We start from the raw sequence: 27,004 nt of genomic DNA on the forward strand, positions 1-27,004 counted from the left end.
TGGATCGACGGACGGGTGGGTGGTTGGATGGATGGATGGGTGGATGGATGGACGGACAGACGGACGGATGGATGGATGGGTGGAGAGTTTGACAGACAGATGGATGGACAGATGGACAGTTGGATGGATGGATGGATGGATGGACAGACAGGAGGACGGATGGACGGACAGGAGGACGGATGGACGGACAGGAGGACAGATGGATGGACAGATGGACAGTTGGATGGATGGATGGATGGATGGATGGATGGATCAACGGACAGGTGGGTGGTTGGATGGATGGATGGGTGGATGGACGGACAGACGGACGGATGGATGGATGGGTGGAGAGTTTGACAGACAGATGGATGGACAGATGGATGGATGGATGGATGGATGGATGGATCGACGGACGGGTGGGTGGTTCGATGGATGGATGGGTGGATGGATGGATGGACGGACGGATGGATGGATGGATGGGTGAAGAGTTGGACAGACAGATGGATGGACAGATGGACAGTTGGATGGATGGATGGATGGATGGGTGGATGGATGGATGGATGGATGGACAGATGGACGGACAGACGGGTGGATGGATGGATGGATGGATGGACGGATGGACGGATGGATGGATGGGTGGAGAGTTGGACAGATGGATGGAGAGTTGGGTGAGTGCACGGATGGGAGGATGGATGGGTGGGTGGATGGATGGAGGGGTGGAAGGTGGGAGGGAGAAAGGGAGGGAGATGCATGGGTGGGTAAGTGACTGGGTGTGGGTGTCCGGATGACCCTGCTGGCTCAGCCCTCCAGGATGTAAATGACATGACTCAGGGTCTGAGACTCCTGGCTTCTTCTTGCCACCCACCCTGGTCCCCAAAATTCAGGGCTTATGGGTGAATCCTACCGTGGCACCAAGAGGAAAGGCCTACCTTTCTAGGCACATTGTCAGGTCCCATACAGCCTAGGAAGGGAGAGGAAACAAATCGTGTTAGCAGAGTCCCGGTGCCACGGGATCAGGGCGGGCTTCACGGAGGCAATGTGGGCAGGCAGCGTACCACACATGTCCACGCAGGCGTCGAATCCCGGGGCGTAGTTCATGGTGCCCTCGGGACAGAAGCAGCCCTCCACCAGGATGCTGTTGTTCTTCTCGAAGGATCTGGGGATGAGAGGGCATCGTGAGGTGGGTCTGTGCTCCGGCTGGAGGCCCGCCGCCCTCGTGCGTCTTCCAGCAACTAACCCAGACTTGCAGGTGGGTTCCTCTGGAGGACCACAGGCCCGGTACTCCCTGTGAGGTGGACACGTCAGCACTGCAGGAAGGGGACAGGAATCAGAGAAGCCGGAGCCGGGGGGGGGGGGGTGGGGGGGACTGGTAAGTGACATTCCTGACCCGGCGGGGGTGAGCGGCTGCCCGGTGTCGCCCACCTCGGCGCCCCGTGCCGTCCTGAGAAGGGAGGCAGGTGACGAGCTGTGCTTGGCGAACCCGGCGGCAGCCCCAGGCCCCCAGCCCCTCAAGCCTGCCCTTCTTCCCACCCCACGGTCCTGCCCGGCTCTCCCTGGACGCCTGGCCTCCCACAGGCGTGGCTACAGGCCGTAGCCAGAGACCCCACCGGCCCGCGGGACCACGGGTCTGGGGCAGGGGCAGGTGGGCACGCACAGCAGGCGCCGTTGGTGTGGTTCCGCCAGTCGATACAGACGCCTTTCTGGGCACAGAGGGTCGCGTAGGTCTGCAGGCTGGCGCACTCCAGGCCCGAGCCGGGCACGAAGCAGCTGTCGAACACGCAGGCGTCGTAGTAGTGCTGGGGGGGTGCCACGGCGTGGCACTGGGCAAACAGGCTGTGAGGGAGGACACGGGGGTCACGCTCCGGCCGGCCCTCCCCGCCCCCCTCGTGCTCCCCACCAGCCCGGCACCTCCACCCGGCTGCCCTGCTGGAGCCTGGCTCAGCCTGCACCCACCCAACAGGCGCCTGTGGGCTCCCCGTGGCAGGAGAGCAAAGGGCCGCCCTGGGGAAGGGGGGTCGGCTCTGCAGCCCGAGGGCGAGGTGCTGTGCGCCCGCCTCCTGGAGGCGGAGGCTGCCGGGTGCCGGGACCCCCTCCAGCAGCCGTGGCAGGGGGGCCACGCAGCCTCGGCCCGCACACCTCTGGGAACAGGCACTCGCTCCCCGTGGATGCCAGCTCCTCTCCGTCTCAGCCCAGGTCTGCCTCCCTGACATCAGCCCTGCACGCCAGCTCGGGCCCGGCTCAGCCTCTCTCCCTAGGGCCCCCGGCGCGGTCGACCCCGCCAAGGCACGGGGACGTCTCGCCACACCGCTCAGCCCCGGAGACGTCGGAAGCCCCAGCCCCGGGCCGTCCGAGGCCCGGCACCCGCCCGTGGTGCCCTGACCTCGCTCTGACACCCCAGACGTGCTCCGCGTCCGGCCCCCCTTTGCAGACTGAGGGCGAGGCCCCAGCCCCTCAAGCCTGCCCTTCTTCCCACCCCACGGTCCGGCCCGGCTCTCCCTGGACGCCCGGCCGCTCCCTGAGCCCCTGCCCCTGGCGGGTGACGGGCGGCGGCCAGGCCTGGGGGGTACCTGTCTTTGATGAGGTCGCAGAGAGGGGAAACACAGTCCTTGGGCGTGGGGCTGCCCGCTGACGGCGTGCTAGCCGGGGGCCTGGTGGTGACGCCGACGTGGGGACAGTGTGGCTTGGAGGGGTCGTTCACCACCCACTGGTCGGCCGCGACCTCGCAGTTGGAAACGACCTCTCCGCTGGGCAACACGCAGTCGTCGGCGGTGTTGTTGGTACACGTGCCTGCGTCGGGAGGGAGGCCCACGCTGAGCCAGCACCGGAGCCACGCCGCGCAGCAGACAGCCCCGGGCTGGCCCCGGGGCCCCGGCGACCGCCAGGCCAGGGCCGAGGGCGCAGAGCGGACGAGACTCCGGCCGGCTCGTTCCCACAGGGGCCCACCCGGCATGACGGCCCCGGGGCCCGAGCCGAAGAGCCAGAGAGCCGGCCCCCGGCTGGCCGGCCCTCACACCGGCCTTGGCCCCAGCCAACCCCAACCCCCCCCCGGGGGCGGGCCCGGGAGCCGCAGGGAGCCCGCAGGGGCTGAGGGGCTCACCACACTGGCCCTTGGTGTTGTTGCCAAACCGGTGGTGGGGCAGCCTGATGGAGAAGGACAGGCCGTTGTAGGAGATGAGGGCGCCCAGCTCGGGGATGTCCACCACGTAGTTGATGCCCGACTGGGACACCTGCAGCCCATACTTCCTGTAGGGCAGCGCCACGGCCTGCCCGTTGACCTGCACCTGTGGCCGGCACACCCGCGGTCAGGACGTCCCCTCGGGGCCGACGTGGTGGCCCCCCCCGCCCCCGGGGCCCTGCCCCGGCCGCCGCGCGTGTCTCACAGGGGCGAGTCGGGGCAAGCTGCGTCTTGACAGAGCATCTGGGGCCGCCCAGCCCTACCTGTTGTCAGGCCTGTGCGTCCGGTGTGGGGACCCCTGCCTGTCCCCTGCCCCCCGTCCGCCCTGCCCCTTGCCCTGGTCCCTTTCCCACTTCCTTTCCACTGCTCCGGGCCAGACTGGTCCCGGCCGATCCCCGGGGCGAGACCACAAGGACGCTGTCCCGAGAGTCCCCCGTGCCGAGGGGTGAGGTTCCCCAGACCCCCGGAACCAGCAACCCCACACGAGTGTGTGCAAGAGGACTGTAGCCAGGGGGCGTGCGGGAGGTCAAGGTCCCTGGTCCCCGGAGAACAGCCCAGCCCCCTGCCGGGCGAGGGAACCTGCCCCCCCCCCCCGTCCCGGCAGTGCCCCACAACCTGGCCAGCGCACCTGCACTTTTATGGGGGCCATCTGCACCGTCTTGATCAGCACCTCCTGGGTCTCGTGGCGCACGATGAGCGTGCGGGGGCAGGACACCCGGTCGTTGACGTCACAGTGGTAGTTGTCGATGTAGACGCCGAAGCCGTCTACCGTGGGGCTGATCTCCTCCACCAGCACGTACGTGCAGTTGCCCTGGTAGCTGTAGTAAAGCCCGTCGAAGGTGACGTAGTGCGGGTCCCCCCAGCCTGTGCAGTAGCCTGCGGACAGAGCTCCCGTGAGCCACACCAAGCCCCAGACCGGGTGAGCGGCTGGGACAGGGACAGGAGCCGGCGGGAGCCCAGGAACAGTGAGAAGACAAAGCAGGAATCCAGGGGGTCCCGGAAATTCTGGTTCCTGGAGCACGAGGGGCGTCCAAGCCCGTTCGGTGGGACAGAGCCTGGCTTGGGAGCCAGAGGGTCCGGGTTCGAAGCCCAGCCCTGCCCCGCCCACCCCGGTGGTGCAGGTGGCTCCAGCAGGCACGCCCCTCCCCTGCCTGGACCCCCTGCCCCAGAGGGGGAACCGGCAGGAGGCATGAGAAGCCCCACACCCACAGAAGGGGGAAGGAGGGGAGGTCCCGCGGCCCGGGCCAACTCACAGTCGCACTCCCAGTGCCAGCAGCAGCCATCAGGGTCCATGACGCGCACGGGCAGGAGGTCGTTGGAGCAGGTGGGCATGGGTGGGGGGTTGCACTTCACCTGCACTAACTCCACCGTGTTGTCGTATTTGCAGATGGCCATGGTGCAGTTACACAGCCACCACGTCTCGTTCTCCTACGGCGGGGAAGGCGCAGGGTCAGCGGGCACCGGCCTGGAGCCCCAGCCTGTACAGGGGTGGCCCTGAGCCCTCCCCTGGAGCCTGGGGACCGCCCCGTGCAGGAGGCAGCCGCCTCGGCCTCACCACCGGCCAAGCCTCCTCCTCCTCGCCTGGCAGGGGAGGCGTGGCCCAGAAGGTGGGTGCTCGGCCGACCCTGCCCCCAAAAGGCCGCTCGGAGGACAGGGCGTCGCGGGTGACCGGCAGGCGCCCCCGTCCTCCCAGGTGGGCATGTGTGCGCAGAGCCAAGGGGACCACAAGCGGCCCGCAGCCCACTGACCTCTCTGGGAGGATCAAAGTCTAGGCACCCAGGGGGCTTGGTGGTGGCCAGAGTGCTCGATGCCACGGACGTGGGTGGTTTGGGTGTTGAGGCCGGCGTTGGCGAGGAAGGGGTGGGCGTTGGGGAGGGTGTGGACGGGCACGACCAGTTGAAGAACTCAAAGGTGCAGGACAGCGAGCAGTTCACGTAATAGCAGGTGTCCCCATGCGTGCCGTTATACACCGTTTCACCTGCCGGGGGACAGAGACCAGACCTACGCTAGCCACGCAGGGCTGGCTCCCAGAGCATACAAACAGGTGCCGACAAGGCCACTGGAGGGAAGCCCACCTCGACCCTGTCCCTGACTCACGGCGACAGCCAAGAGGGGCAGACCGCAGGGACGGCTGTCCAGCCGGCTCCCGGTGGGGCTTCGGCCTAACCCCTTACCACTGGTGACAAGAGACCAGAACCCACCCGCCTCTGGCGCCTAAGAGTCAGAAGTGACAAGCCTGGGTACCTGGGGCAAAGTATGTGTCATTCAAAACGCAGCAGTATTTCTGGGGTGTGCTGGAGATGGAACCTGTAGTTTCAACGATGGTGGGGGAGGAGATTGGGGTCAGCGTGGAGGGGAGCACACTGGAGGTCGTGGCGCTCGTGATCGGTGGCCTGTGCGGCGTGGATGACGGGCGTCCTGGCGGTGTGAGCGTTTCTGTGGACATCGTTGACACAGTCGTGGGTGTGGGTGTCGAGGGGGTCTCCGTGCTGGTGGTGGTGGTAGTCGAGGCTGGGGTCAGGGTGGGGGTCGGGGTCTCCGTGCTGGTGGTTGTGGTGGTCGAAGCCGGGGTCGGGGTCTCCGTGCTGGTGGTGCTCGGGGTGGAGGTCGGGGTCTCCGTGCTGGTGGTAGTTGGGGTGGGGGTCGGGGTCTCCGTGCTGGTGGTGGTCGGGGTGGGGGTCGGGGTCTCCGTGCTGGTGGTGGTGGTGGTGGTGGTTGGGGTCGGGCTCTCCGTGCTGGTGGTGGTCGGGGTCGGGGTCTCCGTGCTGGTGGTGGTGGTGGTCGGGGTGGGAGTCGGGGTCTCCGTGCTGGTGGTGGTCGGGGTGGAGGTCGGGGTCGGGGTCTCCGTGCTGGTGGTGGTGGTGGTCGGGGTGGGAGTCGGGGTCTCCGTGCTGGTGGTGGTCGGGGTGGAGGTCGGGGTCGGGGTCTCCGTGCTGGTGGTGGTGGTGGTCGGGGTGGGGGTCGGGGTCTCCGTGCTGGTGGTGGTCGGGGTCGGGGTCTCCGTGCTGGTGGTGGTGGTGGTGGTGGTCGGGGTCGGGGTCTCCGTGCTGGTGGTGGTCGGGGTCAGGGTCTCCGTGGTGGTGGTGGTCGAGGCCGGGGTCGGGGTCTCCGTGCTGGTGGTGGTCGGGGTGGGGGTCGGGGTCTCCGTGCTGGTGGTGGTGGTGGTGGTGGTCGGGGTCGGGCTCTCCGTGCTGGTGGTGGTCGGGGTCGGGGTCTCCGTGCTGGTGGTGGTCGAGGCCGGGGTCGGGGTCTCCGTGCTGGTGGTGGTCGGGGTGGGGGTCGGGGTCTCCGTGCTGGTGGTGGTCGGGGTCAGGGTCTCCGTGGTGGTGGTGGTGGTGGTGGAGGTTGGGGTTGGGGTCTCTGTGCTGGTGGTGGTCGGGGTGGGGGTCGGGGTCTCCGTGCTGGTGGTGGTCGGGGTGGGGGTCGGGGTCTCCGTGCTGGTGGTGCTCGGGGTGGAGGTCGGGGTCTCCGTGCTGGTGGTGGTCGGGGTGGGGGTGGGGGTCGGGGTCTCTGTGCTGGTGGTGGTGGTGGTCGGGGTCGGGGTCTCCGTGCTGGTGGTGCTCGGGGTGGGGGTCGGGGTCTCCGTGCTGGTGGTGGTGGTGGTGGTGGTCGGGGTCGGGGTCTCCGTGCTGGTGGTGGTCGGGGTCGGGGTCTCCGTGCTGGTGGTGGTGGTGGTGGTGGTCGGGGAGGTCGGCGTGGTTACAGGGGAAGGCGTGGAGATACAGTGTGGAGGCCACGAACAGCAGTAGACGTTGATCTCATAGTTGAGGCAAGAAGGCTGGGGCACGTATCCCCCTGGCTTCTGGTTTTCATTTCTGCACACCAGCCCGACGTTGATGTCGCAATCCACGTTCTGCCCCAGCTGCCCAAGGGGGATGTCAGGGAACTGGGCGGCTCTGCAGGAGATGTTGGCCGCCCAGCCTAGTCCACAGACCTCGACAGATTCGATGTCTGCCCCCGGTTTGGTGTTGTCTGGTTTCCCTGAATCCAGCCAGCCAGTCCAATTGCACTGAGGCACGCACGGAGTGGTGGTTGATCCCGGGGTAGGGGTGGTGGTGGTGGTGGTGGTGGTCGGGGTGGAGGCCGGGGTCGGGGTCTCCGTGCTGGTGGTGGTCGGGGTCGGGGTCTCCGTGCTGGTGGTGGTCGGGGTCGGGGTCTCCGTGCTGGTGGTGGTCGAGGCCGGGGTCGGGGTCTCCGTGCTGGTGGTGGTCGGGGTGGGGGTCGGGGTCTCCGTGCTGGTGGTGGTGGTGGAGGTCGGGGTCGGGGTCTCCGTGCTGGTGGTGGTGGTGGTGGAGGTTGGGGTCGGGGTCTCCGTGCTGGTGGTGCTCGGGGTGGAGGTCGGGGTCTCCGTGCTGGTGCTGGTGGTGGTCGAGGCCGGGGTCGGGCTCTCCGTGCTGGTGGTGGTCGGGGTGGAGGTCGGTGTCGGGGTCTCCGTGCTGGTGGTGGTTGGGGTGGGGGTCGGGGTCTCCGTGCTGGTGGTGGTGGTGGTCGGGGTGGGGGTCGGGGTCTCCGTGCTGGTGGTGGTTGGGGTGGAGGTCGGGGTCGGGGTCCCCGTGCTGGTGGTGGTCGGGGTGGGGGTCGGGGTCTCCGTGCTGGTGGTGGTGGTGGTGGTGGTCGGGGTCGGGCTCTCCGTGCTGGTGGTGGTTGGGGTGGGAGTCGGGGTCTCCGTGCTGGTGGTGGTCGGGGTGGGGGTCGGGGTCTCCGTGCTGGTGGTGGTGGTGGTGATGGTCGGGGTCGGGGTCTCCGTGCTGGTGGTGGTGGTGGTGGAGGTTGGGGTCGGGGTCTCCGTGCTGGTGGTGCTCGGGGTGGAGGTCGGGGTCTCCGTGCTGGTGCTGGTGGTGGTCGAGGCCGGGGTCGGGGTCTCCGTGCTGGTGGTGGTCGGGGTGGGGGTCGGGGTCTCCGTGCTGGTGGTGGTGGTGGTGGAGGCTGGTGTTGGGGTCTCCGTGCTGGTGGTGCTCGGGGTGGGGGTCGGGGTCTCCGTGCTGGTGGTGGTGGTGGTGGTGGTCGGGGTCGGGGTCGGGGTCTCCGTGCTGGTGGTGGTTGGGGTGGAGGTCGGGGTCGGGGTCTCCGTGCTGGTGGTGGTTGGGGTGGGGGTCGGGGTCTCCGTGCTGGTGGTGGTGGTGGTGGTGGTCGGGGTCGGGGTCTCCGTGCTGGTGGTGGTCGGGGTCGGGGTCTCCGTGCTGGTGGTGGTGGTGGTGGTGGTCGGGGAGGTCGGCGTGGTTACAGGGGAAGGCGTGGAGATACAGTGTGGAGGCCACGAACAGCAGTAGACGTTGATCTCATAGTTGAGGCAAGAAGGCTGGGGCACGTATCCCCCTGGCTTCTGGTTTTCATTTCTGCACACCAGCCCGACGTTGATGTCGCAATCCACGTTCTGCCCCAGCTGCCCAAGGGGGATGTCAGGGAACTGGGCGGCTCTGCAGGAGATGTTGGCCGCCCAGCCTAGTCCACAGACCTCGACAGATTCGATGTCTGCCCCCGGTTTGGTGTTGTCTGGTTTCCCTGAATCCAGCCAGCCAGTCCAATTGCACTGAGGCACGCATGGAGTGGTGGTTGATCCCGGGGTAGGGGTGGTGGTGGTGGTGGTGGTGGTGGTGGTGGTCGGGGTGGAGGTCGGGGTCGGGGTCTCCGTGCTGGTGGTGGTCGGGGTCGGGGTCTCCGTGCTGGTGGTGGTGGTGGTGGTGGTCGGGGTCGGGGTCTCCGTGCTGGTGGTGGTCGGGGTCAGGGTCTCCGTGGTGGTGGTGGTGGTGGTGAAGGTTGGGGTTGGGGTCTCTGTGCTGGTGGTGCTCGGGGTGGAGGTCGGGGTCTCCGTGCTGGTGGTGGTGGTGGTGGTGGTCGGGGTCGGGCTCTCCGTGCTGGTGGTGGTCGGGGTCGGGGTCTCCGTGCTGGTGGTGGTCGAGGCCGGGGTCGGGGTCTCCGTGCTGGTGGTGGTCGGGGTGGGGGTCGGGGTCTCCGTGCTGGTGGTGGTCGGGGTCAGGGTCTCCGTGGTGGTGGTGGTGGTGGTGGAGGTTGGGGTTGGGGTCTCTGTGCTGGTGGTGGTCGGGGTGGGGGTCGGGGTCTCCGTGCTGGTGGTGGTCGGGGTGGGGGTCGGGGTCTCCGTGCTGGTGGTGCTCGGGGTGGAGGTCGGGGTCTCCGTGCTGGTGGTGGTCGGGGTGGAGGTCGGGGTCGGGGTCTCCGTGCTGGTGGTGGTGGTGGTGGTGGTCGGGGTCGGGGTCTCCGTGCTGGTGGTGGTCGGGGTCGGGGTCTCCGTGCTGGTGGTGGTGGTGGTCGGGGAGGTCGGCGTGGTTACAGGGGAAGGCGTGGAGATACAGTGTGGAGGCCACGAACAGCAGTAGACGTTGATCTCATAGTTGAGGCAAGAAGGCTGGGGCACGTATCCCCCTGGCTTCTGGTTTTCATTTCTGCACACCAGCCCGACGTTGATGTCGCAATCCACGTTCTGCCCAGCTGCCCAAGGGGGATGTCAGGGAACTGGGCGGCTCTGCAGGAGATGTTGGCCGCCCAGCCTGGTCCACAGACCTCGACAGATTCGATGTCTGCCCCCGGTTTGGTGTTGTCTGGTTTCCCTGAATCCAGCCAGCCGGTCCAATTGCACTGAGGCACGCACGGAGTGGTGGTTGATCCCGGGGTAGGGGTGGTGGTGGTGGTGGTGGTGGTCGGGGTGGAGGCCGGGGTCGGGGTCTCCGTGCTGGTGGTGGTCGGGGTCGGGGTCTCCGTGCTGGTGGTGGTCGGGGTCGGGGTCTCCGTGCTGGTGGTGGTCGGGGTGGAGGTCGGGGTCTCCGTGCTGGTGGTGGTCGGGGTGGGGGTCGGGGTCTCCGTGCTGGTGGTGGTGGTGGTGGTCGGGGTCGGGGTCTCCGTGCTGGTGGTGGTCGGGGTCAGGGTCTCCGTGGTGGTGGTGGTGGTGGAGGTTGGGGTTGGGGTCTCCGTGCTGGTGGTGGTCGGGGTGGAGGTCGGGGTCGGGGTCTCCGTGCTGGTGGTGGTTGGGGTGGGGGTCGGGGTCTCCGTGCTGGTGGTGGTGGTGGTGGAGGTTGGGGTTGGGGTCTCCGTGCTGGTGGTGGTCGGGGTGGAGGTCGGGGTCTCCGTGCTGGTGGTGGTGGTGGTGGTCGGGGTCGGGGTCTCCGTGCTGGTGGTGGTCGGGGTCAGGGTCTCCGTGGTGGTGGTGGTGGTGGAGGTTGGGGTCGGGCTCTCCGTGCTGGTGGTGGTCGGGGTGGAGGTCGGGGTCGGGGTCTCCGTGCTGGTGGTGGTCGGGGTGGGGGTCGGGGTCTCCGTGCTGGTGGTGGTCGGGGTGGAGGTTGGGGTTGGGGTCTCCGTGCTGGTGGTGGTCGGGGTGGAGGTCGGGGTCGGGGTCTCCGTGCTGGTGGTGGTCGGGGTCGGGGTCTCCGTGCTGGTGGTGGTGGTGGTCGGGGTGGGGGTCGGGGTCTCCGTGCTGGTGGTGGTTGGGGTGGGGGTCGGGGTCTCCGTGCTGGTGGTGGTGGTGGTGGAGGCTGGGGTTGGGGTCTCCGTGCTGGTGGTGGTCGGGGTCGGGGTCTCCGTGCTGGTGGTGGTCGGGGTGGGGGTCGGGGTCTCCGTGCTGGTGGTGGTGGTGGTGGTGGTCGGGGTCGGGGTCTCCGTGCTGGTGGTGGTCGGGGTGGGGGTCGGGGTCTCCGTGCTGGTGGTGGTTGGGGTGGGGGTCGGGGTCTCCGTGCTGGTGGTGGTGGTGGTGGAGGTTGGGGTTGGGGTCTCCGTGCTGGTGGTGGTCGGGGTGGAGGTCGGTGTCGGGGTCTCCGTGCTGGTGGTGGTTGGGGTGGGGGTCGGGGTCTCCGTGCTGGTGGTGGTGGTGGTGGTGGTCGGGGTCGGGGTCTCCGTGCTGGTGGTGGTGGTGGTGGTGGTCGGGGTCGGGGTCTCCGTGCTGGTGGTGGTTGGGGTGGGGGTCGGGGTCTCCGTGCTGGTGGTGGTGGTGGTGGTGGTCGGGGTCGGGGTCTCCGTGCTGGTGGTGGTGGTGGTGGAGGCTGGGGTTGGGGTCTCCGTGCTGGTGGTGCTCGGGGTGGAGGTCGGGGTCTCCGTGCTGGTGGTGGTCGGGGTCGGGGTCTCCGTGCTGGTGGTGGTGGTGGTCAGGGTGGGGGTCGGGGTCTCCGTGCTGGTGGTAGTTGGGGTGGGGGTCGGGGTCTCCGTGCTGGTGGTGGTCGGGGTGGGGGTCGGGGTCTCCGTGCTGGTGGTGGTGGTGGTGGTGGTTGGGGTCGGGCTCTCCGTGCTGGTGGTGGTCGGGGTCGGGGTCTCCGTGCTGGTGGTGGTGGTGGTCGGGGTGGGGGTCGGGGTCTCCGTGCTGGTGGTGGTTGGGGTGGAGGTCGGGGTCGGGGTCCCCGTGCTGGTGGTGGTCGGGGTGGGGGTCGGGGTCTCCGTGCTGGTGGTGGTGGTGGTGGTGGTCGGGGTCGGGCTCTCCGTGCTGGTGGTGGTTGGGGTGGGAGTCGGGGTCTCCGTGCTGGTGGTGGTCGGGGTGGGGGTCGGGGTCTCCGTGCTGGTGGTGGTGGTGGTGATGGTCGGGGTCGGGGTCTCCGTGCTGGTGGTGGTGGTGGTGGAGGTCGGGGTCGGGGTCTCCGTGCTGGTGGTGGTCGGGGTCGGGGTCTCCGTGCTGGTGGTGGTGGTGGTCGGGGAGGTCGGCGTGGTTACAGGGGAAGGCGTGGAGATACAGTGTGGAGGCCACGAACAGCAGTAGACGTTGATCTCATAGTTGAGGCAAGAAGGCTGGGGCACGTATCCCCCTGGCTTCTGGTTTTCATTTCTGCACACCAGCCCGACGTTGATGTCGCAATCCACGTTCTGCCCCAGCTGCCCAAGGGGGATGTCAGGGAACTGGGCGGCTCTGCAGGAGATGTTGGCCGCCCAGCCTAGTCCACAGACCTCGACAGATTCGATGTCTGCCCCCGGTTTGGTGTTGTCTGGTTTCCCTGAATCCAGCCAGCCAGTCCAATTGCACTGAGGCACGCACGGAGTGGTGGTTGATCCCGGGGTAGGGGTGGTGGTGGTGGTGGTGGTGGTGGTGGTGGTCGGGGTGGAGGTCGGGGTCGGGGTCTCCGTGCTGGTGGTGGTCGGGGTCGGGCTCTCCGTGCTGGTGGTGGTCGGGGTCGGGGTCTCCGTGCTGGTGGTGGTCGGGGTCGGGGTCTCCGTGCTGGTGGTGGTGGTGGTCGGGGTGGGGGTCGGGGTCTCCGTGCTGGTGGTGGTCGGGGTGGGGGTCGGGGTCTCCGTGCTGGTGGTGGTCGGGGTGGTGGTTGTGGTTGAGGGGGTGGTGGTTGGGGCCGTGGTTGGGGACCCGGGACACTCATACATCGGCAGGCAACAATTGACACGTATTTCATAGTCATAACAGATGGCGAACGGCCCGTTTCCAAACTGGTCTTCGTTGAGGCAAATGAGCCCTGAGGAGACATCACACTGCACCTTCTGGCCCGTCTCCTCCCAGCTGAGCTCTGGCTCCGTGGCCAACCTGCACTGGATGTCCTCGGGTTCCCTGCAGACACTGTCGAATTTCTCCCAGTCTCCACCGGTGCTGTCCATGCTGGGGTGGTTCTCGTTGATCCAGTCGGACCAGAAGCAGCACACATCTGGGGAAGCAAATCCGGGATTGGATTGGTCACCGCGCCTGGACGCAGCTTCCGGGGAGCCCACTGGGACTGGCATGACCGCCCTCCTATCACGGCCAAAGAGCCAGGGTGTTGTCGGCTCAGAGAGTGTGGGCCCGGCTCCGCTTCCTCCCTCCTCCCGCAGCTCCACACTGAGCCCCAGGGCAGGAAGAGCCCCTCGCGCCACACCTGGGTGACAGCCTGACCCCCGGGCTGCAGCCCTCTGCCCCTCCCTTGGCTGTTTTCAAATCCTGATGTCCCCCTGAAAACAATTAGCATGGACAGGGTCAGCCATTCCAATGAGAAAGCCCACGGGAAGGGGCTCGGTCTGGACGCCTGAACAACAGTGTCACCCCGAGCCGCTCCTTCCCCCGTGCGTCAGCCAGGCACCCGTGAGTCCCAGGGGGTCATGCCACCCAAAGCACCCTCTCTGGTGAAGTGAGCAGCACGGGCCACGGGCCCCACATCCGCACCTCCTGGGCAGTTCCCGGAGCAACTCTGGGTGCCCTGCCCCCCGCACCCACCCGCCTCGGGGACACTGCCCACACAACTTACTGGGAGTGGTTGAGGATGGGGTCGTTGAGGAGATGGTCGTTGCTGCACAAGAGCCAGAAAGGAAAGGAGGCTGTCACTAGACATTTTGACACCTTTAAAACTCTTTTATAATTTTTACAAGTCCCTTTTCCCCGTGGCTACCGCACCCCCGTGGCTCGTCCGGTGACGGCTACCACCTCAGTGAGGACAACCATGGGGGGATTTAAGGATCTTCCTCTGCTTCTCTAAGCCTCAGGGGAATTTTCTTGCTGGTTCGGGAAGTGTTCCTAGGTCACCTTCACTGCGGTCTGGGCTCAGGGATGTGGTCCTGATGCCACATCTCAACTCGGCAGGCCAGGGGCCCCGGTGACGTCCCCTGAACGGAGACGCCTGTGAGCTGCACGCACCCCCCCATTTCAGCTGGGCCCGGGGCCTCACCTGTGCTGGGGATGGGGGTGGGGGTGGTGCTCGTGGTGCTGGTGACGGGGGTGGTGGAGGGCGGCAAGGAGGACGAGGGAGGCGAGGTAGGCTGGCAGATGTTGAAGTGTTTCTCCACCGTCCCGTTGGGACCGCAGATCACCCAGTAGCAGAAAGACCCATCCTGGGTATAGTTGAGAACCTTCCCTGGGGGACAGGCGGGAGGCCAAGGTCAACATGGCAAGCACAAGACAGAGCCTCTCGAGCACCCCCTGCCTGTCCCAATCAGAGAAAGACTAGGTGTCCCCCAGCCCCGACCAGCGGCAGACCGATCTGCCACCGGGACTCCATCCCCAGAAACCCATCGGAGCGCAGAAGCCGGATGGCACAAGGGGTGACCTCGGCCCCTCATCACAGGCCTGGGGAGGCCGGTGCAAGTCAGAGCCGGCTCTGAGCCAGGAAGGGCCTCTGGGGACCGCAGGAGCAGGGGAGGGTGACACTGAGCCCCACCCCCACAGTCCAGGGACAGGCAGCCTGGTGGCTCTCCTGGGTGGGACGGCAGCTCACCTTCTTCGGGCCGGCAGACAACTTCCGAGGAGTCAGTACACATGCTGCAAAGCAAGCACACAGCTGCAGACCCCGAGCGCACACCCCCCGCCCAGGCCCTCCCTGGTGCCCCCCGGGTGCAGCTCCAAAGGAGCCTGCCCACTGGGGTCTAGCTGTGGGCCGAGGAGGACAAGCTGAGGTAGGCAAAGGCCAGACAGAGCAGGAGGATGAGAAGAGACAGGCTGGCCTGTCCCCACGTCCTGTTCCCGTGCCTATACCTGCGGGCGTGCGCCCCTGGCCGTGCGTCCACACCCGCACACATGAATGCGTGGTGTGTGCGTGTAGGTATATGCTCGCGTGTGCACCTGTGCACACGAAGCCACGTCACACGTGCGCGTGCACCCGACCTCCCCCGGGCTCCCTGCAGGGCCAACTTAGGTACCAAGACTGGCAGTCCTTGTCGGAGGGCACGGACGCTCCAGGTGGGTAATGGGTGTCCTCGACGTAGCAGCCACACTGGTCGGCCGTGACGCACTTTTTCTCGTCCTCGTCGTAGATGGGCCTGTCCTTGGGGCACCGCGGGTAGCAGCCTGGTAGGCACAGGGCACAGGGCTTGGACCGCCACGGAGGATCCCACATCCTCCAGACCCCACCGTCGTGCCCACCATGTCAGGGCCTCCTCTCCAGGAGGTTCCTCCGGGAAGTCCTAGGTCCCCCTCGCTGGGCCCTGCACACTGCCATGGGGCCAAAGGGATGGCCGGGCCCCTCCCAGCCTCCTGGGGAGGTGGGGGAGGGCACTCCCTCCCCAGATCTGCAGGTGGCTCACCCCTTCACATCCCTAGTTCTCAACTCCAAGGCCCTGAGGAGGTTCCCCGGGACCCCTGGGTGAGACACCCGCCCGTCCTGCTTCCTTCCGCCTCTCCGCCTGGGCGGGGTCTTGGCTTTACAGCGAGGTGGGCCTGGTCCGCCCCGGACCTCAGGTCCCCAGCCCCACGGGGCCTCTCCCAGGCGACCCTGCGGGTCTGCAGAGGACCCTGTGCCTCGGCCCCCGGGGCACGCTCACCCTCCAGGTAGGACACGGAGATGTTGGAGTGGATCCCGTTGACCGTCCTGCAGGTCTCAAAGCTGCGGTTCCCACACGGCTCGTAGTGCCACTCGCACTCGTCCGGGGGGTTGTAGTAGTCACAGAAGATGGCTGTGGGGGACGCGGGGTCAGATCCAGGGAGCGCGAGGCCAGCTCCCTTCTGGCAGCCCACACGCCACCCTGGCCCCGAGCAACGGCTCTCAGGAGGGAAAGAGACTGCAAACACCCCATCCCTTGGGTGGGTAAGGAGGGCCAGCCCACCCACAGTGTGGCCCCCGCCCCAGGACAGGAGGGCACTCACGGCACAGGTCTGGCGTCCTCCAGAACACGCAGGCCTCCTCCTTCGTGCACGCCTGGGCGTAGGAGGCCACGGCAGAGCAAAAGCACTCACAGTCCCCGCCCGTGTCGCAGGAGCACGAGTCATGGACGCAGGCCTCGTAGAACGGCTTGGGGTCCACCTGGGGGAGAAGACCTCTGTGTCCTGGGCCCGCACTGCCCTCATGGGGCCGGGCCTGCCCCTGCAGCCCAGGAGCTCAGGACCCCCAGGGCAGGGCAGGGTCACCCAGCACTAGCCTCCCAGGGGAACGGCAGGGGAGGTCCAGAGACAGGGGGCCACCCCTCCCCCCCCCCCCCCCCCCCCCCCACTGCCCAGAGCTTCCGTCCTTTCTCCCTCCCTGGAAGACATGAGGGCTGGGGACCCAGCCAGGGGTCTCCGGGAGGGCCGGGCCTCTGGTAAAGGCCAGAAAATGGAGCTGAAGCTGGAGGAGAGGAGGCACATGGTGACCTCAGGGCGCCCCTCAGCGGGAGCAAGAAGGGCCACCCTGCGCAAGGATCCATGCGGTCCACCGCCACGGCCCCGCCCACGGCCCCGCCCACGCGCACGGCCCCGCCTACGCACCTTGCTGTGGCAGACGGCGAAGACCCGGCTCTTGATGATACTGCACTGCTTCTCGGCCCAGGAGAGGCGGTGCGGCCTCAGGGCGCAGGGCTCCGGGGTGAAGCTCACGTCTGGGCAGGTGGGGGCCTCCTTCCAGCTGTTCCCGAAGTCCAGCTCGCTGTCCACCACCATGTGGTCCCTCGTGGTGAAGTCGTTGCTGGAGCGGCGGTCGAAGTTCCCACACAGCCCGCACACCGTGCCCTGCGGAGGCAGCGAGCCCGGGGCGTGGTGAGGCGGCTCCCGCCCGGGAGGGCGGCTCGGCCCCTCCTGCGCCCCGGGGGCCCGGCAGCCGGGCGCCGCCACGCACCTCGTAGGACGGCGCCAGCTTGATGAAGACGGTGGTCCTCTTGTCCCAGATGACGATGACGCCCACGCTGGCCTCTACCACCAGGTACTGGCCCACCTCCCGCGTGGTGTAGGACACGTGGTGGCCCACGTCTCGCTGGATCACCACGCGGTGCTTGCCCTCCAGCTTCAGCTCCAGACTCTGTGCCCAGGGGAGAGGCCCTGTCACTGGGCGCCCGGAGCATCCCCGAGGGCTCGCGCGTCCCCGGCATCAGGCGGCACTCACCCCCATGAAGATTTTGATGGCCTTGGAGCAGGTGACGCCCGTGGTGCCACAGGGAACATTCTCGGTGATGATGCTGAAGGAGCCCAGTGAGGAGTTCTGGCCGCAGTAGTCCTGGGGACCCACGGGGGACGTGAGCCACACTGGCCCGGCCACCGCTGCCCCGGGCCCCCACCCAGCCTCAGCCCTCCTCTGGTAAGAGGGGGCCCTTAACGGCACACACAAGCCCCTCACTCCCCGGGCCCCTCACTGGGGACCCCTTCTTGCTGGGCTGAGAGTGGCTTTAGGACGTGGTGCGGGGCCACGGGCAGGGGGCAGGGCCAGGCCGCTGGCCTCACCTGAGCCGCCACGTAGGAACAGTGTCCATCAAAGTCGTAGTGCTTCCCGTCGAACGTGATGTAGTGGCCACTTCCGTAGATGGAGCAGGAGCCGTAGCACACGGCCTGCGTGCACGCCCAGCGGCCCCTCCGGCAGGTGCTGAGGAGAGTGGGAAGGGGGCCTGGAGGGGCCACGGGGGTGCAAGTCCCCCCACCCCTGCTCAGAGGGAGCCTGGCGGGCCGGGCGCTGTGCGGACAGCCCCGAAGCCGCTCACGAACCACACCCACACGCCCCCCACCCCCCGCCCGCCCCCGCCAGAGCGCCTGGGGCCGGGGTCAGCGGGCCACTCACCAGGTGTTGCAGTCCACCTTGATCTTGTCCCCGGGGGAGTACAGGTCATTGTTGTGCACACAGGGACACTGCTCTTCCACGACGCAGCCGCCACGGCCGTCATCCAGCAGCCCGTCCGGGCAAACACAGCCGCTGATGCACTCCGTCTGGTACTGCAGGGGGCCGGAGTGGCGTTCAGGGATTTGCTTCGGGGCCCGGAGCTGGCCCCGTCACTGCTGCCCCCTTTCCTGACCCTGGCAGACACCCCTTTGTCCTTTCCCCACCCACAGACCCCGGCCCTCTCTTCTCTCTCGGGCTCTGCCCTGGGCCGGGGTACAGGCGAGGGCTGCCGGCCGAGGGTCCCTAGGCTGGCCACCGTGCCCTCAGTGGGCCGGACGGGGGGCCGACCGGCCACCACCTGCCCCGCCTGGGCACAGGGAGGGCCAGTGAGGCCCGTGTGCGCGCGGGACCCAACATCCAGGTCCCGGGGCCAGTGTGGACGCCTGGGGACACCCTCCCCCCCACGGCGGCCCCCACACGCACGTGGCCGGCAGCCAGCGTCTGGCAGCTGGTGGGTCGCGGGTTCTGGATGGCCAGCGCTGTCAGGTTGTTGCAATCCACGTGGATCTTTGGGGCCTGACAGCCTGTGGGACAGGGGGGGACGCCTCGGCTCAGTGGAGGTCGGGCTGGGGGCGGGGGGCGGGGGGCTCAGCAGGCGGGGATGGGTGAGGGGTGGGGAGCCAGGCACGCGCAGGCTACTTACGAAGGCCGATCAGCTGGATCTGAACGCACTGAAGCCTGCCGTTCCGGCAAACGCTGAGGGGAAGAGGCAGGAAGTGAACAGGTCCCTCGTGGGGGCGGGCGGGCCCGTGGGTCCCCCCGTGCTCCCAACCCCAGGCCGCCTACCATCGCTCCCCCTGCCGCAGGACCACTTCCCCGGCCTCCAGGTAGAGGCCGCGGTGATAGCAAGAGCACTTGGCCAGGGGCACACAGCGGCCCTTCTCGTCCAGGAAGGTGTGGTCGGGGCAGCCGCAGCCGTCCACCGGCGCAAAGCCCTTGAGGCAGTGGGTGTCGGCCTCGGAGAGCGAGCGGCAGGTGGGCTGGCAGGTGGTCAGGTTGTACAGGAAGATCTGTGAGCTGGGGCAGGAGCCCACGTCCTTGTCTGCGGAGGCGCGGGGCGAGCGTGAGGGGCGCAGGGACGGCCCCCGGCCCCCCGCCCCCCGCCCCACGGGCCGTCCCTGAGCCCCACCCCAGCCAAGGGGCCCACGAGGGCAGTCTCCCTGAGATGGCGCACGGGAACCCCGCCCCCCCCCAGAACCCCGGGCCGCGGTCCTGGGCCCCGCCCTGCCAGCACGGAACAGCGGGCTGACCCCTCCCGCCCCGGGGGACGCCAGACACCCCGCGGGGGCTGGCACTCACTGCAGACTTGCTCCCGCCACCCCCACAGCATGACGCCCTTGGTGGCGCAGGCGCGGGCGTAGGAGGACAGGGCGGCACACATGCAGTCCTCGCTGTTCTGGCAGTTACACGTATCGTACCTGCACCTCTGGGGGAAAGTGAGGCAGGCAGTGAGCGAGGGAAGCAGCTCACACACGCACGCGCACACACACGCACCGGCTCCCACCCCGCAAGGGGCAAACCCACGCAGGCACCCCCGCGCGCACACGTGCTGACGGTCGGCAGCTCCCAGGGGGAGACTCGAGGCCAAGGGTCGGGCTCGGCCCGACGCACAGAGCGCACCTTCCGGGCAAGATCGGGCGACGGGCAGTGCCCGTGCGGGTCCCGCGGGTCCCACCCACCTTGTAATACTCCGAGGGGTCCACGGCTGAGTGGCACCTGCCGAAGGGGGTCTCTGTCTTCTTCAGCAGGGAGCACCAGTGCTCCGCGTAGTTGGCTGCAGAGGAGGGACAGAGCCTCAGCAGGGGCAGGCCCCTCCCGCAGGTCCCCTGAGCCCCGCTGCCTGGCCGCCCAGGCTGGAACCCACTCGGTCCCCTGGAGCCCAGTCCCCTCCAGCCCAATGCAAGGCCACACCCCCACAGCCGCCCCACGCTCAACCTGCCCTGACCTGGTGGGTGGGAAGGCATGTGTCATGTCCCCAGACCAGCCCCTGGGCGAGGGCCACCACCCAGTGATTAGCGAGCGAGCCTGGCCCCTCCGCGGTGACTCTTGGCGGGCAGCCACCATGGACCACCCTACCCAGCCACGCGGCAGAAAGCAGCAGCTGGACAGGCCGGCCGGCCGGCCTCCCCCCAGCCCCACCCGGCCAACGGGTCCCGCGGGGCGTCCCGTGCACCCGGCGGGGCCCAGCCTCACCGCTCTCGATGTTGAGGGAGCAGGGGTCCTCCAGCCAGTCCAGCTTGTCGTGGCAACTCGACTGGGCCTTCCACGTGTTGGCGAAGCCGGCCCCCGTGGCCTCCACCAGCCCGCCCGCCGTCTTGAAGTCATCCCCTTCCAGGCCGTTGAAGTTCCCGCAGAGGCCTGAGGGGCCGGGACAGGGTTGGGAAGGGGCAGGGCGCCAGGGGGCAGGCCCCGAGCGAGCGGGGCCCTCGTGGGGGCGGGCCGAGGGCACCACTCACCCTGCACGCGCCCCTGGGCGGCCTGGTCCAGCGTCACAAACAGCTGCATCACGGGCACCAGCTGCACCTGCAGCCTGAGGCCGAAGGCGGTATTCACCACGAGGTGGTGGGAGGATGGTTGGAAGACGGAGAAGCTGGCTGCAAGGCAGGGGGCGGGGGTCCCCCTCGTCAGCAGGGGCTCTGGAGCTGCAGGGGGCTGCACTTCCCCCAGCGCCACCCCCGGCTGGGCATCCCACGGACCCACCAGTCATGGGGGGGTGGGGGGGGGGCAGGACTCACCAGTCACGTGGGGCAAGTTCACCTGCAGCTCATTCAGCAGCACGCTGCCGTCCGACTTGAAGGCCACCACCTGCGGGACAGGCAGAGGGGACGGTGGGGCTGAGAGGGGCCCTGGGGGCCCAGGGGCGCCGGGCGGGGAGGGGGCGGGCACCCACGTTCTTCTTTTTGTCGGTCAGCAGCACCGCCGTCTTCAGGCAGGTCTGCTTGTCCGTGGAGCCGCAGGGGGCCAGCTCACCCAGGAGGGCATAGGAGTCGTGGTCGCCCTGCAGGGGACAGGGACGGTGGCAGCGACCCACACAGAGCCTGATGCAGGGCCGGGAGCCAGCCGTGCCCGCTCGCCGCCCGGCCGGCTACCTTGACCAGCACGTAGTAGCAGTCCCCGTGGAAAGTGTACTTCTTGCCGTCGAAGGTGGAGATGTGGGAGCCGCCCTCCAGGGCGCAGGTGCCTGGGCATGGCAGGTCTTTGCACACCCAGCGGCCGGCGGTGCAGACGCTGTGGGCCATGGGGCACAGGGTCAGGCTCAGCTGCCCCCTCCAGCCCACCGGCCCCTAGCCCAAGGCTCCCAGCCCAGGGCACCCAGCCCGCTGGCCCCCAGCGCAAGGCCCCCAGCCCACCAGCTCCCAGCCCAGGGCCCCAGACCCCAGACCCACCAGCCCCCAGCCCACCGGCCCCTAGCCCAAGGCTCCCAGCCCAGGGCACCCAGCCCAGGAAACCCCCCCAGCCCAGGGCCCCCAGCCCAAGGCCCCCAGCCCAAGGCCCCCAGCCCACCAGCTCCCAGCCCAGGGCCCCAGACCCCAGACCCACCAGCCCCCAGCCCACCGGCCCCTAGCCCAAGGCTCCCAACCCAGGGCACCCAGCCCAGGAAACCCCCCCCAGCCCAGGGCCCCAGACCCCAGACCCACCAGCCCCCAGCCCACCGGCCCCTAGCCCAAGGCTCCCAGCCCAGGGCACCCAGCCCAGGAAACCCCCCCAGCCCAGGGCCCCCAGCCCACCGGCCCCCAGCCCAGGGCCCCAGACCCCAGACCCACCAGCCCCCAGCCCACCGGCCCCTAGCCCAAGGCTCCCAGCCCAGGGCACCCAGCCCAGGAAACCCCCCCAGCCCAGGGCCCCCAGCCCACCGGCCCCCAGCCCAGGGCACCCAGCCCAGGAAACCCCCCCAGCCCACCGGCCCCTAGCCCAAGGCTCCCAGCCCAGGGCACCCAGCCCAGGAAACCCCCCCAGCCCACCGGCCCCCAGCCCAAGGCCCCCAGCCCAGGGCACCCAGCCCAGGAAACCCCCCCAGCCCACCAGCTCCCAGCCCAGGGCCCCAGACCCCAGACCCACCAGCCCCCAGCCCACTGGCCCCTAGCCCAAGGCTCCCAGCCCAGGGCACCCAGCCCGCCGGCCCCCAGTGCAAGGCCCCCAGCCCACCAGCTCCCAGCCCAGGGCCCCAGACCCCAGACCCACCAGCCCCCAGCCCACCGGCCCCTAGCCCAAGGCTCCCAGCCCAGGGCACCCAGCCCAGGAAACCCCCCCAGCCCAGGGCCCCCAGCCCACCGGCCCCCAGCCCAGGGCCCCAGACCCCAGACCCACCAGCCCCCAGCCCACCGGCCCCTAGCCCAAGGCTCCCAGCCCAGGGCACCCAGCCCAGGAAACCCCCCCAGCCCAGGGCCCCCAGCCCAGGGCACCCAGCCCAGGAAACCCCCCCAGCCCAGGGCCCCCAGCCCACCGGCCCCCAGCCCAGGACCCGGGACCCACCACTGCTCGCAGTCGTTGGTGATCTGCTGGCCGGGCAAGTACAGGTGCCCGTGGACCTTGCAGTGACACTGGCTGACCGGAATGCAGCCTCTGCCCGCAATGTCATCGTACACAGTGCCTGGACGGCAGGGAAGAGACGTTATCCTCGGCCAGCCTCGGAAAACCCCAGAATCCCCACAGCGGGGCTTTCTCCGGCGGGGCCGCAGCCCCGGGCTGGCCTGTGATGGGGCAATCTCCCAGGTGGGGTTGCCAGCCAGGCCTCCCACCCGCAGGCCCCTCTGGTCCTTCGGGGACACCTGTGCCCCCACACATCACCCGGTCAGGGATCTGCCTTGGGAACACAGCCTCCAGACCACCTCCCTGGGGGCCTCCAGGCTCTGTGAGCAGGGCAGCGGGACAGGTGCCCTCGGGGTGATGACCAGGAAGGAGTCCTCCCACCGAGACTCCCTGAAGCCCCACTGTGTGCGCTTGGGAGGCGGTCTTCAGCTTCTGTGTCCCTTCTACCCAGTGTTAGGGAAGAGGGCACCGCCCCTCCCGTCCAGCGCCATCGCTGACCTCCCCCCACCGCCCCCCGGTCCCCGGGCACACGGGCCTGGGCGGGCCACCTCAGGGCAGCGCCCACCCACCAGCCACCGCCCCGAGGCCTCCACAGCACACACCTTCCGGGCAAAAACAGCCGTCCATGCGGTGCTCCTCACACAGGTTGCTGATTCCCAGGTGTGAGCAGGTGTCCATGCAGGGTGAGCCGCTCTCCAGGTAAACCATGTTCCCGGGGCAGCTCTTGGCTGCAAAGGCAAAGGCAGGCCCCTGAGCGGACACGTATGCAGGGGTACAGGGGTCCCGGGGTGCGGGGGGCCGGGATGCAGGGGGCCGGGGTACAGGGGGCCGGGGTACAAGGGGGTCGGGGTACAAGGGGGCCAGGGTGCAGGGGCCGGGGTACAAGGGGGCCGGGGTACAGGGGGCCGGGGTACAAGGGGACCGGGGTGCAGGGGGGCCGGGGTACAAGGGGGCCAGGGTGCAGGGGCCTAGGGTATAGGGGCCGGGGTGCAGGGGGCCGGAGTGCAGGGGGCCGGGGTACAAGGGGGCTGGGGTACAGTGGGGCCGGGGTGCAGGGGGCCCAGGGTACAACGGGGCTGGGATGCAGGGGGCCCAGGATTCAGGGGGCCCGGGGTACGGGGGGCCTGGGGTGCAGGAGGGCCGGGGTACAGGGGGGCCAAGGTGCAGGGAGGCCAGGGTACAAGGGGCCGGGGTACAGCGGGGCTGGGGTGCAGGGGGCCCAGCGTACTATGGGACTGGGATGCAGGGGGGCCACGATGCAGGGGGACCGGGATTCAGGGGGCCCTGGGTGCCGGGGGCCGGATGCAGGGGTGCCGGGGTTCAGGGGGCCGGGGTACAAGGGGTCCGGGGTGCAGCGGGCTAGGGTACAGGGGGCCAGGATACAAGGGGGCCGGGGTGCAGGGAGGCCGGGGTACAAGGGGCTGGGGTACAGCAGGGCCGGGCTGCAGGGGGCTAGGGTACGGGGGGCTGGGGTACAAGTGGGCCGAGGTGTAGGGGGCCGGGTGCAGGGGGCCCAGGGTGCAGGGGGCCGGGATGCAGGGCACCGGGCCGCCCCGTCGCTGGACGGCCCCCGCCCTGAGGGCCCCGCGGTGCCCACGCCCCCACCCGTCCGGCGGCACCGCGGCGCTTACGGCAGAACTCGGGGGTCCTCCAGGTGCCCGGCCGGCCGCCCGCGTGCGAGCACTGGCGGGAGAACTCGGCGAGGCTGCTGCAGACGCAGGAGGCGCCCAGCGGGCACCGGCAGCGGTCCTGCACGCAGACCTGCACGTACAGCTCCAGCGGCACCAGGCCCAGGCAGTCCTCGAAGGCCGAGCCCGTCAGCAGCCTCTCGCACTCGGCGCGCTGGCAGACGGATGCGGGGGTGAGGGGATGAGGGCTGCTCCTGCCCTCCTTTCCTCCGCGACGCCCCCAGACGCACCGCCCCCCCACCCCCGGCCTCCCTCCCGGGATCGGCTCCTCCCCCGCCAGCGACTCACGTGCTCAGAGCAGGACTCTCCCGCGGGCTCCTCCTCGGGGTCCTCGCACACCGCCCCAGGCTTTTTGATCTTCTGCATGTTCCCAAACTCGATGGCACTGAAGGACACACCTGGGGGCGCAGGCCTGTCAGCGGGGCAGCGGCAGGGACCCAGCGCCCACGCCCCGCCCGCCAGGCCCCCAAGGAGCCCCTACCGTCAGAGAGGAACTCTGAATAGACGTGCAGGCCGTTGTAGTCCCCGCAGAGGCCACACGTGTGGTTCTGGAACTTACTGTCCAGCTCCAGCTGGAGGGGGAACGGGAGGCAGGTGAGCGGGACCACGGCCAGGCTGGTCCCCAGCACCTCCCTCCGCTCGGGCGCCCGGTACGGCAGGAGGCTGGGGTCAGCCCCGGGGTGTCCTGGCACCGGGGATCGCTGAGGACCAGGACAGGGGTGGGGGGTGGGCGAAGGGTCAGCCCGCCTCCCCCCGCACCCTGGGCCCCGAGGGGCCCCCTCTGCTGCCGATCCACTCGTGACGGGGGCCGGTCCGCCGGCCCCGGAGCTCCTCTAGGCACCCCCGGCTGTGGCGGGGGCTGCACCCACCATGAGGGCGTCTTCCCGGTTCCACAGGAGAGTGAGTCCCGCGCGGGAGTAGACCTTGGTATAGACGTCGCTCTTCTCAATGAGCAGCCCGGGGCTATAGTGCGGGGTGCTGACCCTGGGGAGGGGCGCCAGGCGGGAGTCACGCACAGGCCCACAGAGTCACCCACTGCCCAGAGGGGACTGAGGCTGCACGTCCTGTGGGTGGGGTGGCCTCCGCTCCCAGCGCCAGGGCCACGGACGGCGTGGCCACCCTCCGGGGCAGCCGGGGCCGTGGCAGGTCACCCTGTCCACCTTGGCCGGCTGGCCTCCCGCCTGCCCCTGTCCCTCTTTATGCCCCTCCTCCAGGCCCCAGCTCTGTGCCCCGGGGGGCCTCTACACAACCCCCTGGGGAAACAAAGGGCACACCCTGCAGGAGGCTGGGCAGGAATGCGGCTTAGAGCCCATTGTTCCCGAGACAATGGGGGACAATAGCTGGGGAGGGGAGAGGGCCTCCCGCGGTCCCCCCTTGGGTAACTCGGGCCTGGGTAACAGGGGGGGCCTGGGGCCCCCAGCACAGGATGGGTGAAGCCCCTCGCACCCATGGGGGCTCCTGGCGGGGGCCCATAGGTGTTTGCTGAATGGGTCAGTGACCCGAACTCAAACCCAGCACCCTCCTAGCTGGTGGAGGGCCTCGCGGGGCCGCCCAGCCCCACTCACACGGCCCCGTTCAGCACCGCCAGCTGGCGGGTGAGGTAGATAGTGTCGTCTTTGATGTTCAGCAGGATGTAGTCGAGCCGGGGGTGAGCCCCATCTCGTCCCAGGCCCCGCTTCAGGTGCACCGCAAACTCCTTGTAGGAGTCCCTGCAGTCAGACGCAAAGTTGTAGTCGCAGAGGCCCGGGAAGCGGAAGATGTCGCCGTCGAACGTCTTATAGTGGAAGTCGCCCCAAGTGCTGCAGACGCTGTGGCCATGGTTCCGGGTCCTGCCCTCTGGGGGAGCAGGGACACACAGGGTGAGCGGGCCAGGCCCCGCGAAGCCTGTCCCGAGGCCCCGCCCCACAGCTGCCCTCTGGGGACCGTCCACGAGGCCATCCTGCAGGACTGGCCCCTGCTGGACCTTCGCCGCCCTGACCAGGGGGTCTCAGCCCCTTGAAAGGACATTTCCAGCCGCCACCCCCGTGCGCCCAGCCTGGCACCAAGTGGGATAGAGGGACTTCCCGGAGCCCAGGGCACCCTGTCCACCTGGTCCAGGGACCCCTGCCCCATCACCACCACACCCCCTCCGGCATCCTCCTGCTCCCACTGCCCCTCACCCACCAGGATGGCGTCTCTGGGTGCCCACTTTGTGTCCAGACATTTGGGGCCAACTTCCCCCCACCCCCAGCGGCTTTGTCACCCAAATGGGACGCAGACACTGCCATCCCGCGTTCCCACGCATCTCAGTCTGGAGTGACCCCTTCGGCACGCGGCCAACACCCCACTTTGCGGAAGGGCTACCTTGGCCTTGGCCCTCCAAGGGGCCCTGACACCCAGCCCCTCTCGACTGCCCCTGCCCACCCCCCCCCCCGACCCGCCAGGCCCCTGGACAAAGGCCCAGCTCAGGTGTTTGCACCTGGCACCACCACCTGGCCACAGACTCTGGCCCGAAGATCACCTTCAAAGGGATGACAGGCTCCCAAGACCACCTTCCCTCCTCCTTCCTTCCACCCAAAGTCGGAGGGCAGGATGCCCGACCCAAGTGGTGCACCCCAGAGGCTGGGCGGAGGAGGGCCTCCGCTCTGAGCTGCCTCGGCCGTCCTGCCTCCCAGGACACGCCACTGACCACCTTCTCACCTCTCCGGAGCTCCGCACCCCCAGCCGAGCTCAGGGCCAGGCAGACGGCCACCAGGCCGGCTAGCGGCAGCCCCATGGTGGCTCAGAAGGGTGGCGGGGGAGAGCAACTGGGGCAGGGGTCCGGGCCTTATATGGCCCAGCAGGACCGGCAGAGGCGGGGAGAGCAGGGGAGGGGCAAAGCGTGGGTGGGGCGTTTGCCAGGTTATCAGGAAAACAGCTGTGGGGGCTCCCGTGGTGTCACTTGGGAAATATTGATTCAAGTTATCTGTGGTTTATCTTTTTATTAGCCCTCAGTAAAGCCAGCCCTTCTCAGGACGCCCCAACACCCATGACCCCGGTTCCGACCAACACACGCCCTCCCAGCAGCAAGCGGGACAGGGCCCACCCGGGGAGGTCCTGCGCGCCCACATCCCACAGGCCCCTGGTCCTCCCGGCCCCCGCCCACCCTGTCCCACATCCCAGCAGAGCGAGGGTTGCATGAGGTGCTTCCCTGAGGGGGGCTC

The 27,004-nt window shown here is 68.9% G+C and overlaps 1 protein-coding gene across 1 annotated transcript in view; it reads right to left on the minus strand.

Moving 5' to 3' along the window:
* MUC2 (mucin 2, oligomeric mucus/gel-forming) overlaps nt 1–26,750 on the minus strand; it is a 30,717-nt gene extending 3,967 nt beyond the window's left edge. Inside the window, 42 exon segments of the mRNA XM_045482594.1 lie at nt 909–940; nt 1,035–1,135; nt 1,217–1,286; nt 1,634–1,812; nt 2,547–2,766; nt 3,077–3,260; nt 3,783–4,030; nt 4,408–4,582; nt 4,903–5,132; nt 5,399–8,081; nt 9,387–9,589; nt 9,592–12,196; nt 12,338–12,732; nt 13,306–13,347; nt 13,723–13,908; nt 14,269–14,312; nt 14,690–14,837; nt 15,311–15,442; nt 15,633–15,789; nt 16,230–16,469; nt 16,576–16,755; nt 16,840–16,950; nt 17,175–17,313; nt 17,506–17,657; nt 18,028–18,128; nt 18,248–18,300; nt 18,391–18,646; nt 18,904–19,030; nt 19,284–19,378; nt 19,798–19,962; nt 20,061–20,198; nt 20,340–20,409; nt 20,495–20,602; nt 20,694–20,832; nt 22,078–22,195; nt 22,737–22,862; nt 23,766–23,976; nt 24,111–24,220; nt 24,304–24,394; nt 24,692–24,806; nt 25,388–25,658; nt 26,502–26,750. Coding sequence (XP_045338550.1) covers nt 909–940; nt 1,035–1,135; nt 1,217–1,286; nt 1,634–1,812; nt 2,547–2,766; nt 3,077–3,260; nt 3,783–4,030; nt 4,408–4,582; nt 4,903–5,132; nt 5,399–8,081; nt 9,387–9,589; nt 9,592–12,196; nt 12,338–12,732; nt 13,306–13,347; nt 13,723–13,908; nt 14,269–14,312; nt 14,690–14,837; nt 15,311–15,442; nt 15,633–15,789; nt 16,230–16,469; nt 16,576–16,755; nt 16,840–16,950; nt 17,175–17,313; nt 17,506–17,657; nt 18,028–18,128; nt 18,248–18,300; nt 18,391–18,646; nt 18,904–19,030; nt 19,284–19,378; nt 19,798–19,962; nt 20,061–20,198; nt 20,340–20,409; nt 20,495–20,602; nt 20,694–20,832; nt 22,078–22,195; nt 22,737–22,862; nt 23,766–23,976; nt 24,111–24,220; nt 24,304–24,394; nt 24,692–24,806; nt 25,388–25,658; nt 26,502–26,577 — 11,226 coding nt within the window. The 5' untranslated portion in view covers nt 26,578–26,750.
* Between the last annotated feature and the right edge of the window lie 254 nt (nt 26,751–27,004).

This window comes from Leopardus geoffroyi, chromosome D1 (genome assembly GCF_018350155.1).
Source record: "Leopardus geoffroyi isolate Oge1 chromosome D1, O.geoffroyi_Oge1_pat1.0, whole genome shotgun sequence".
NCBI classification, from domain to species: Eukaryota; Metazoa; Chordata; class Mammalia; order Carnivora; family Felidae; genus Leopardus; species Leopardus geoffroyi.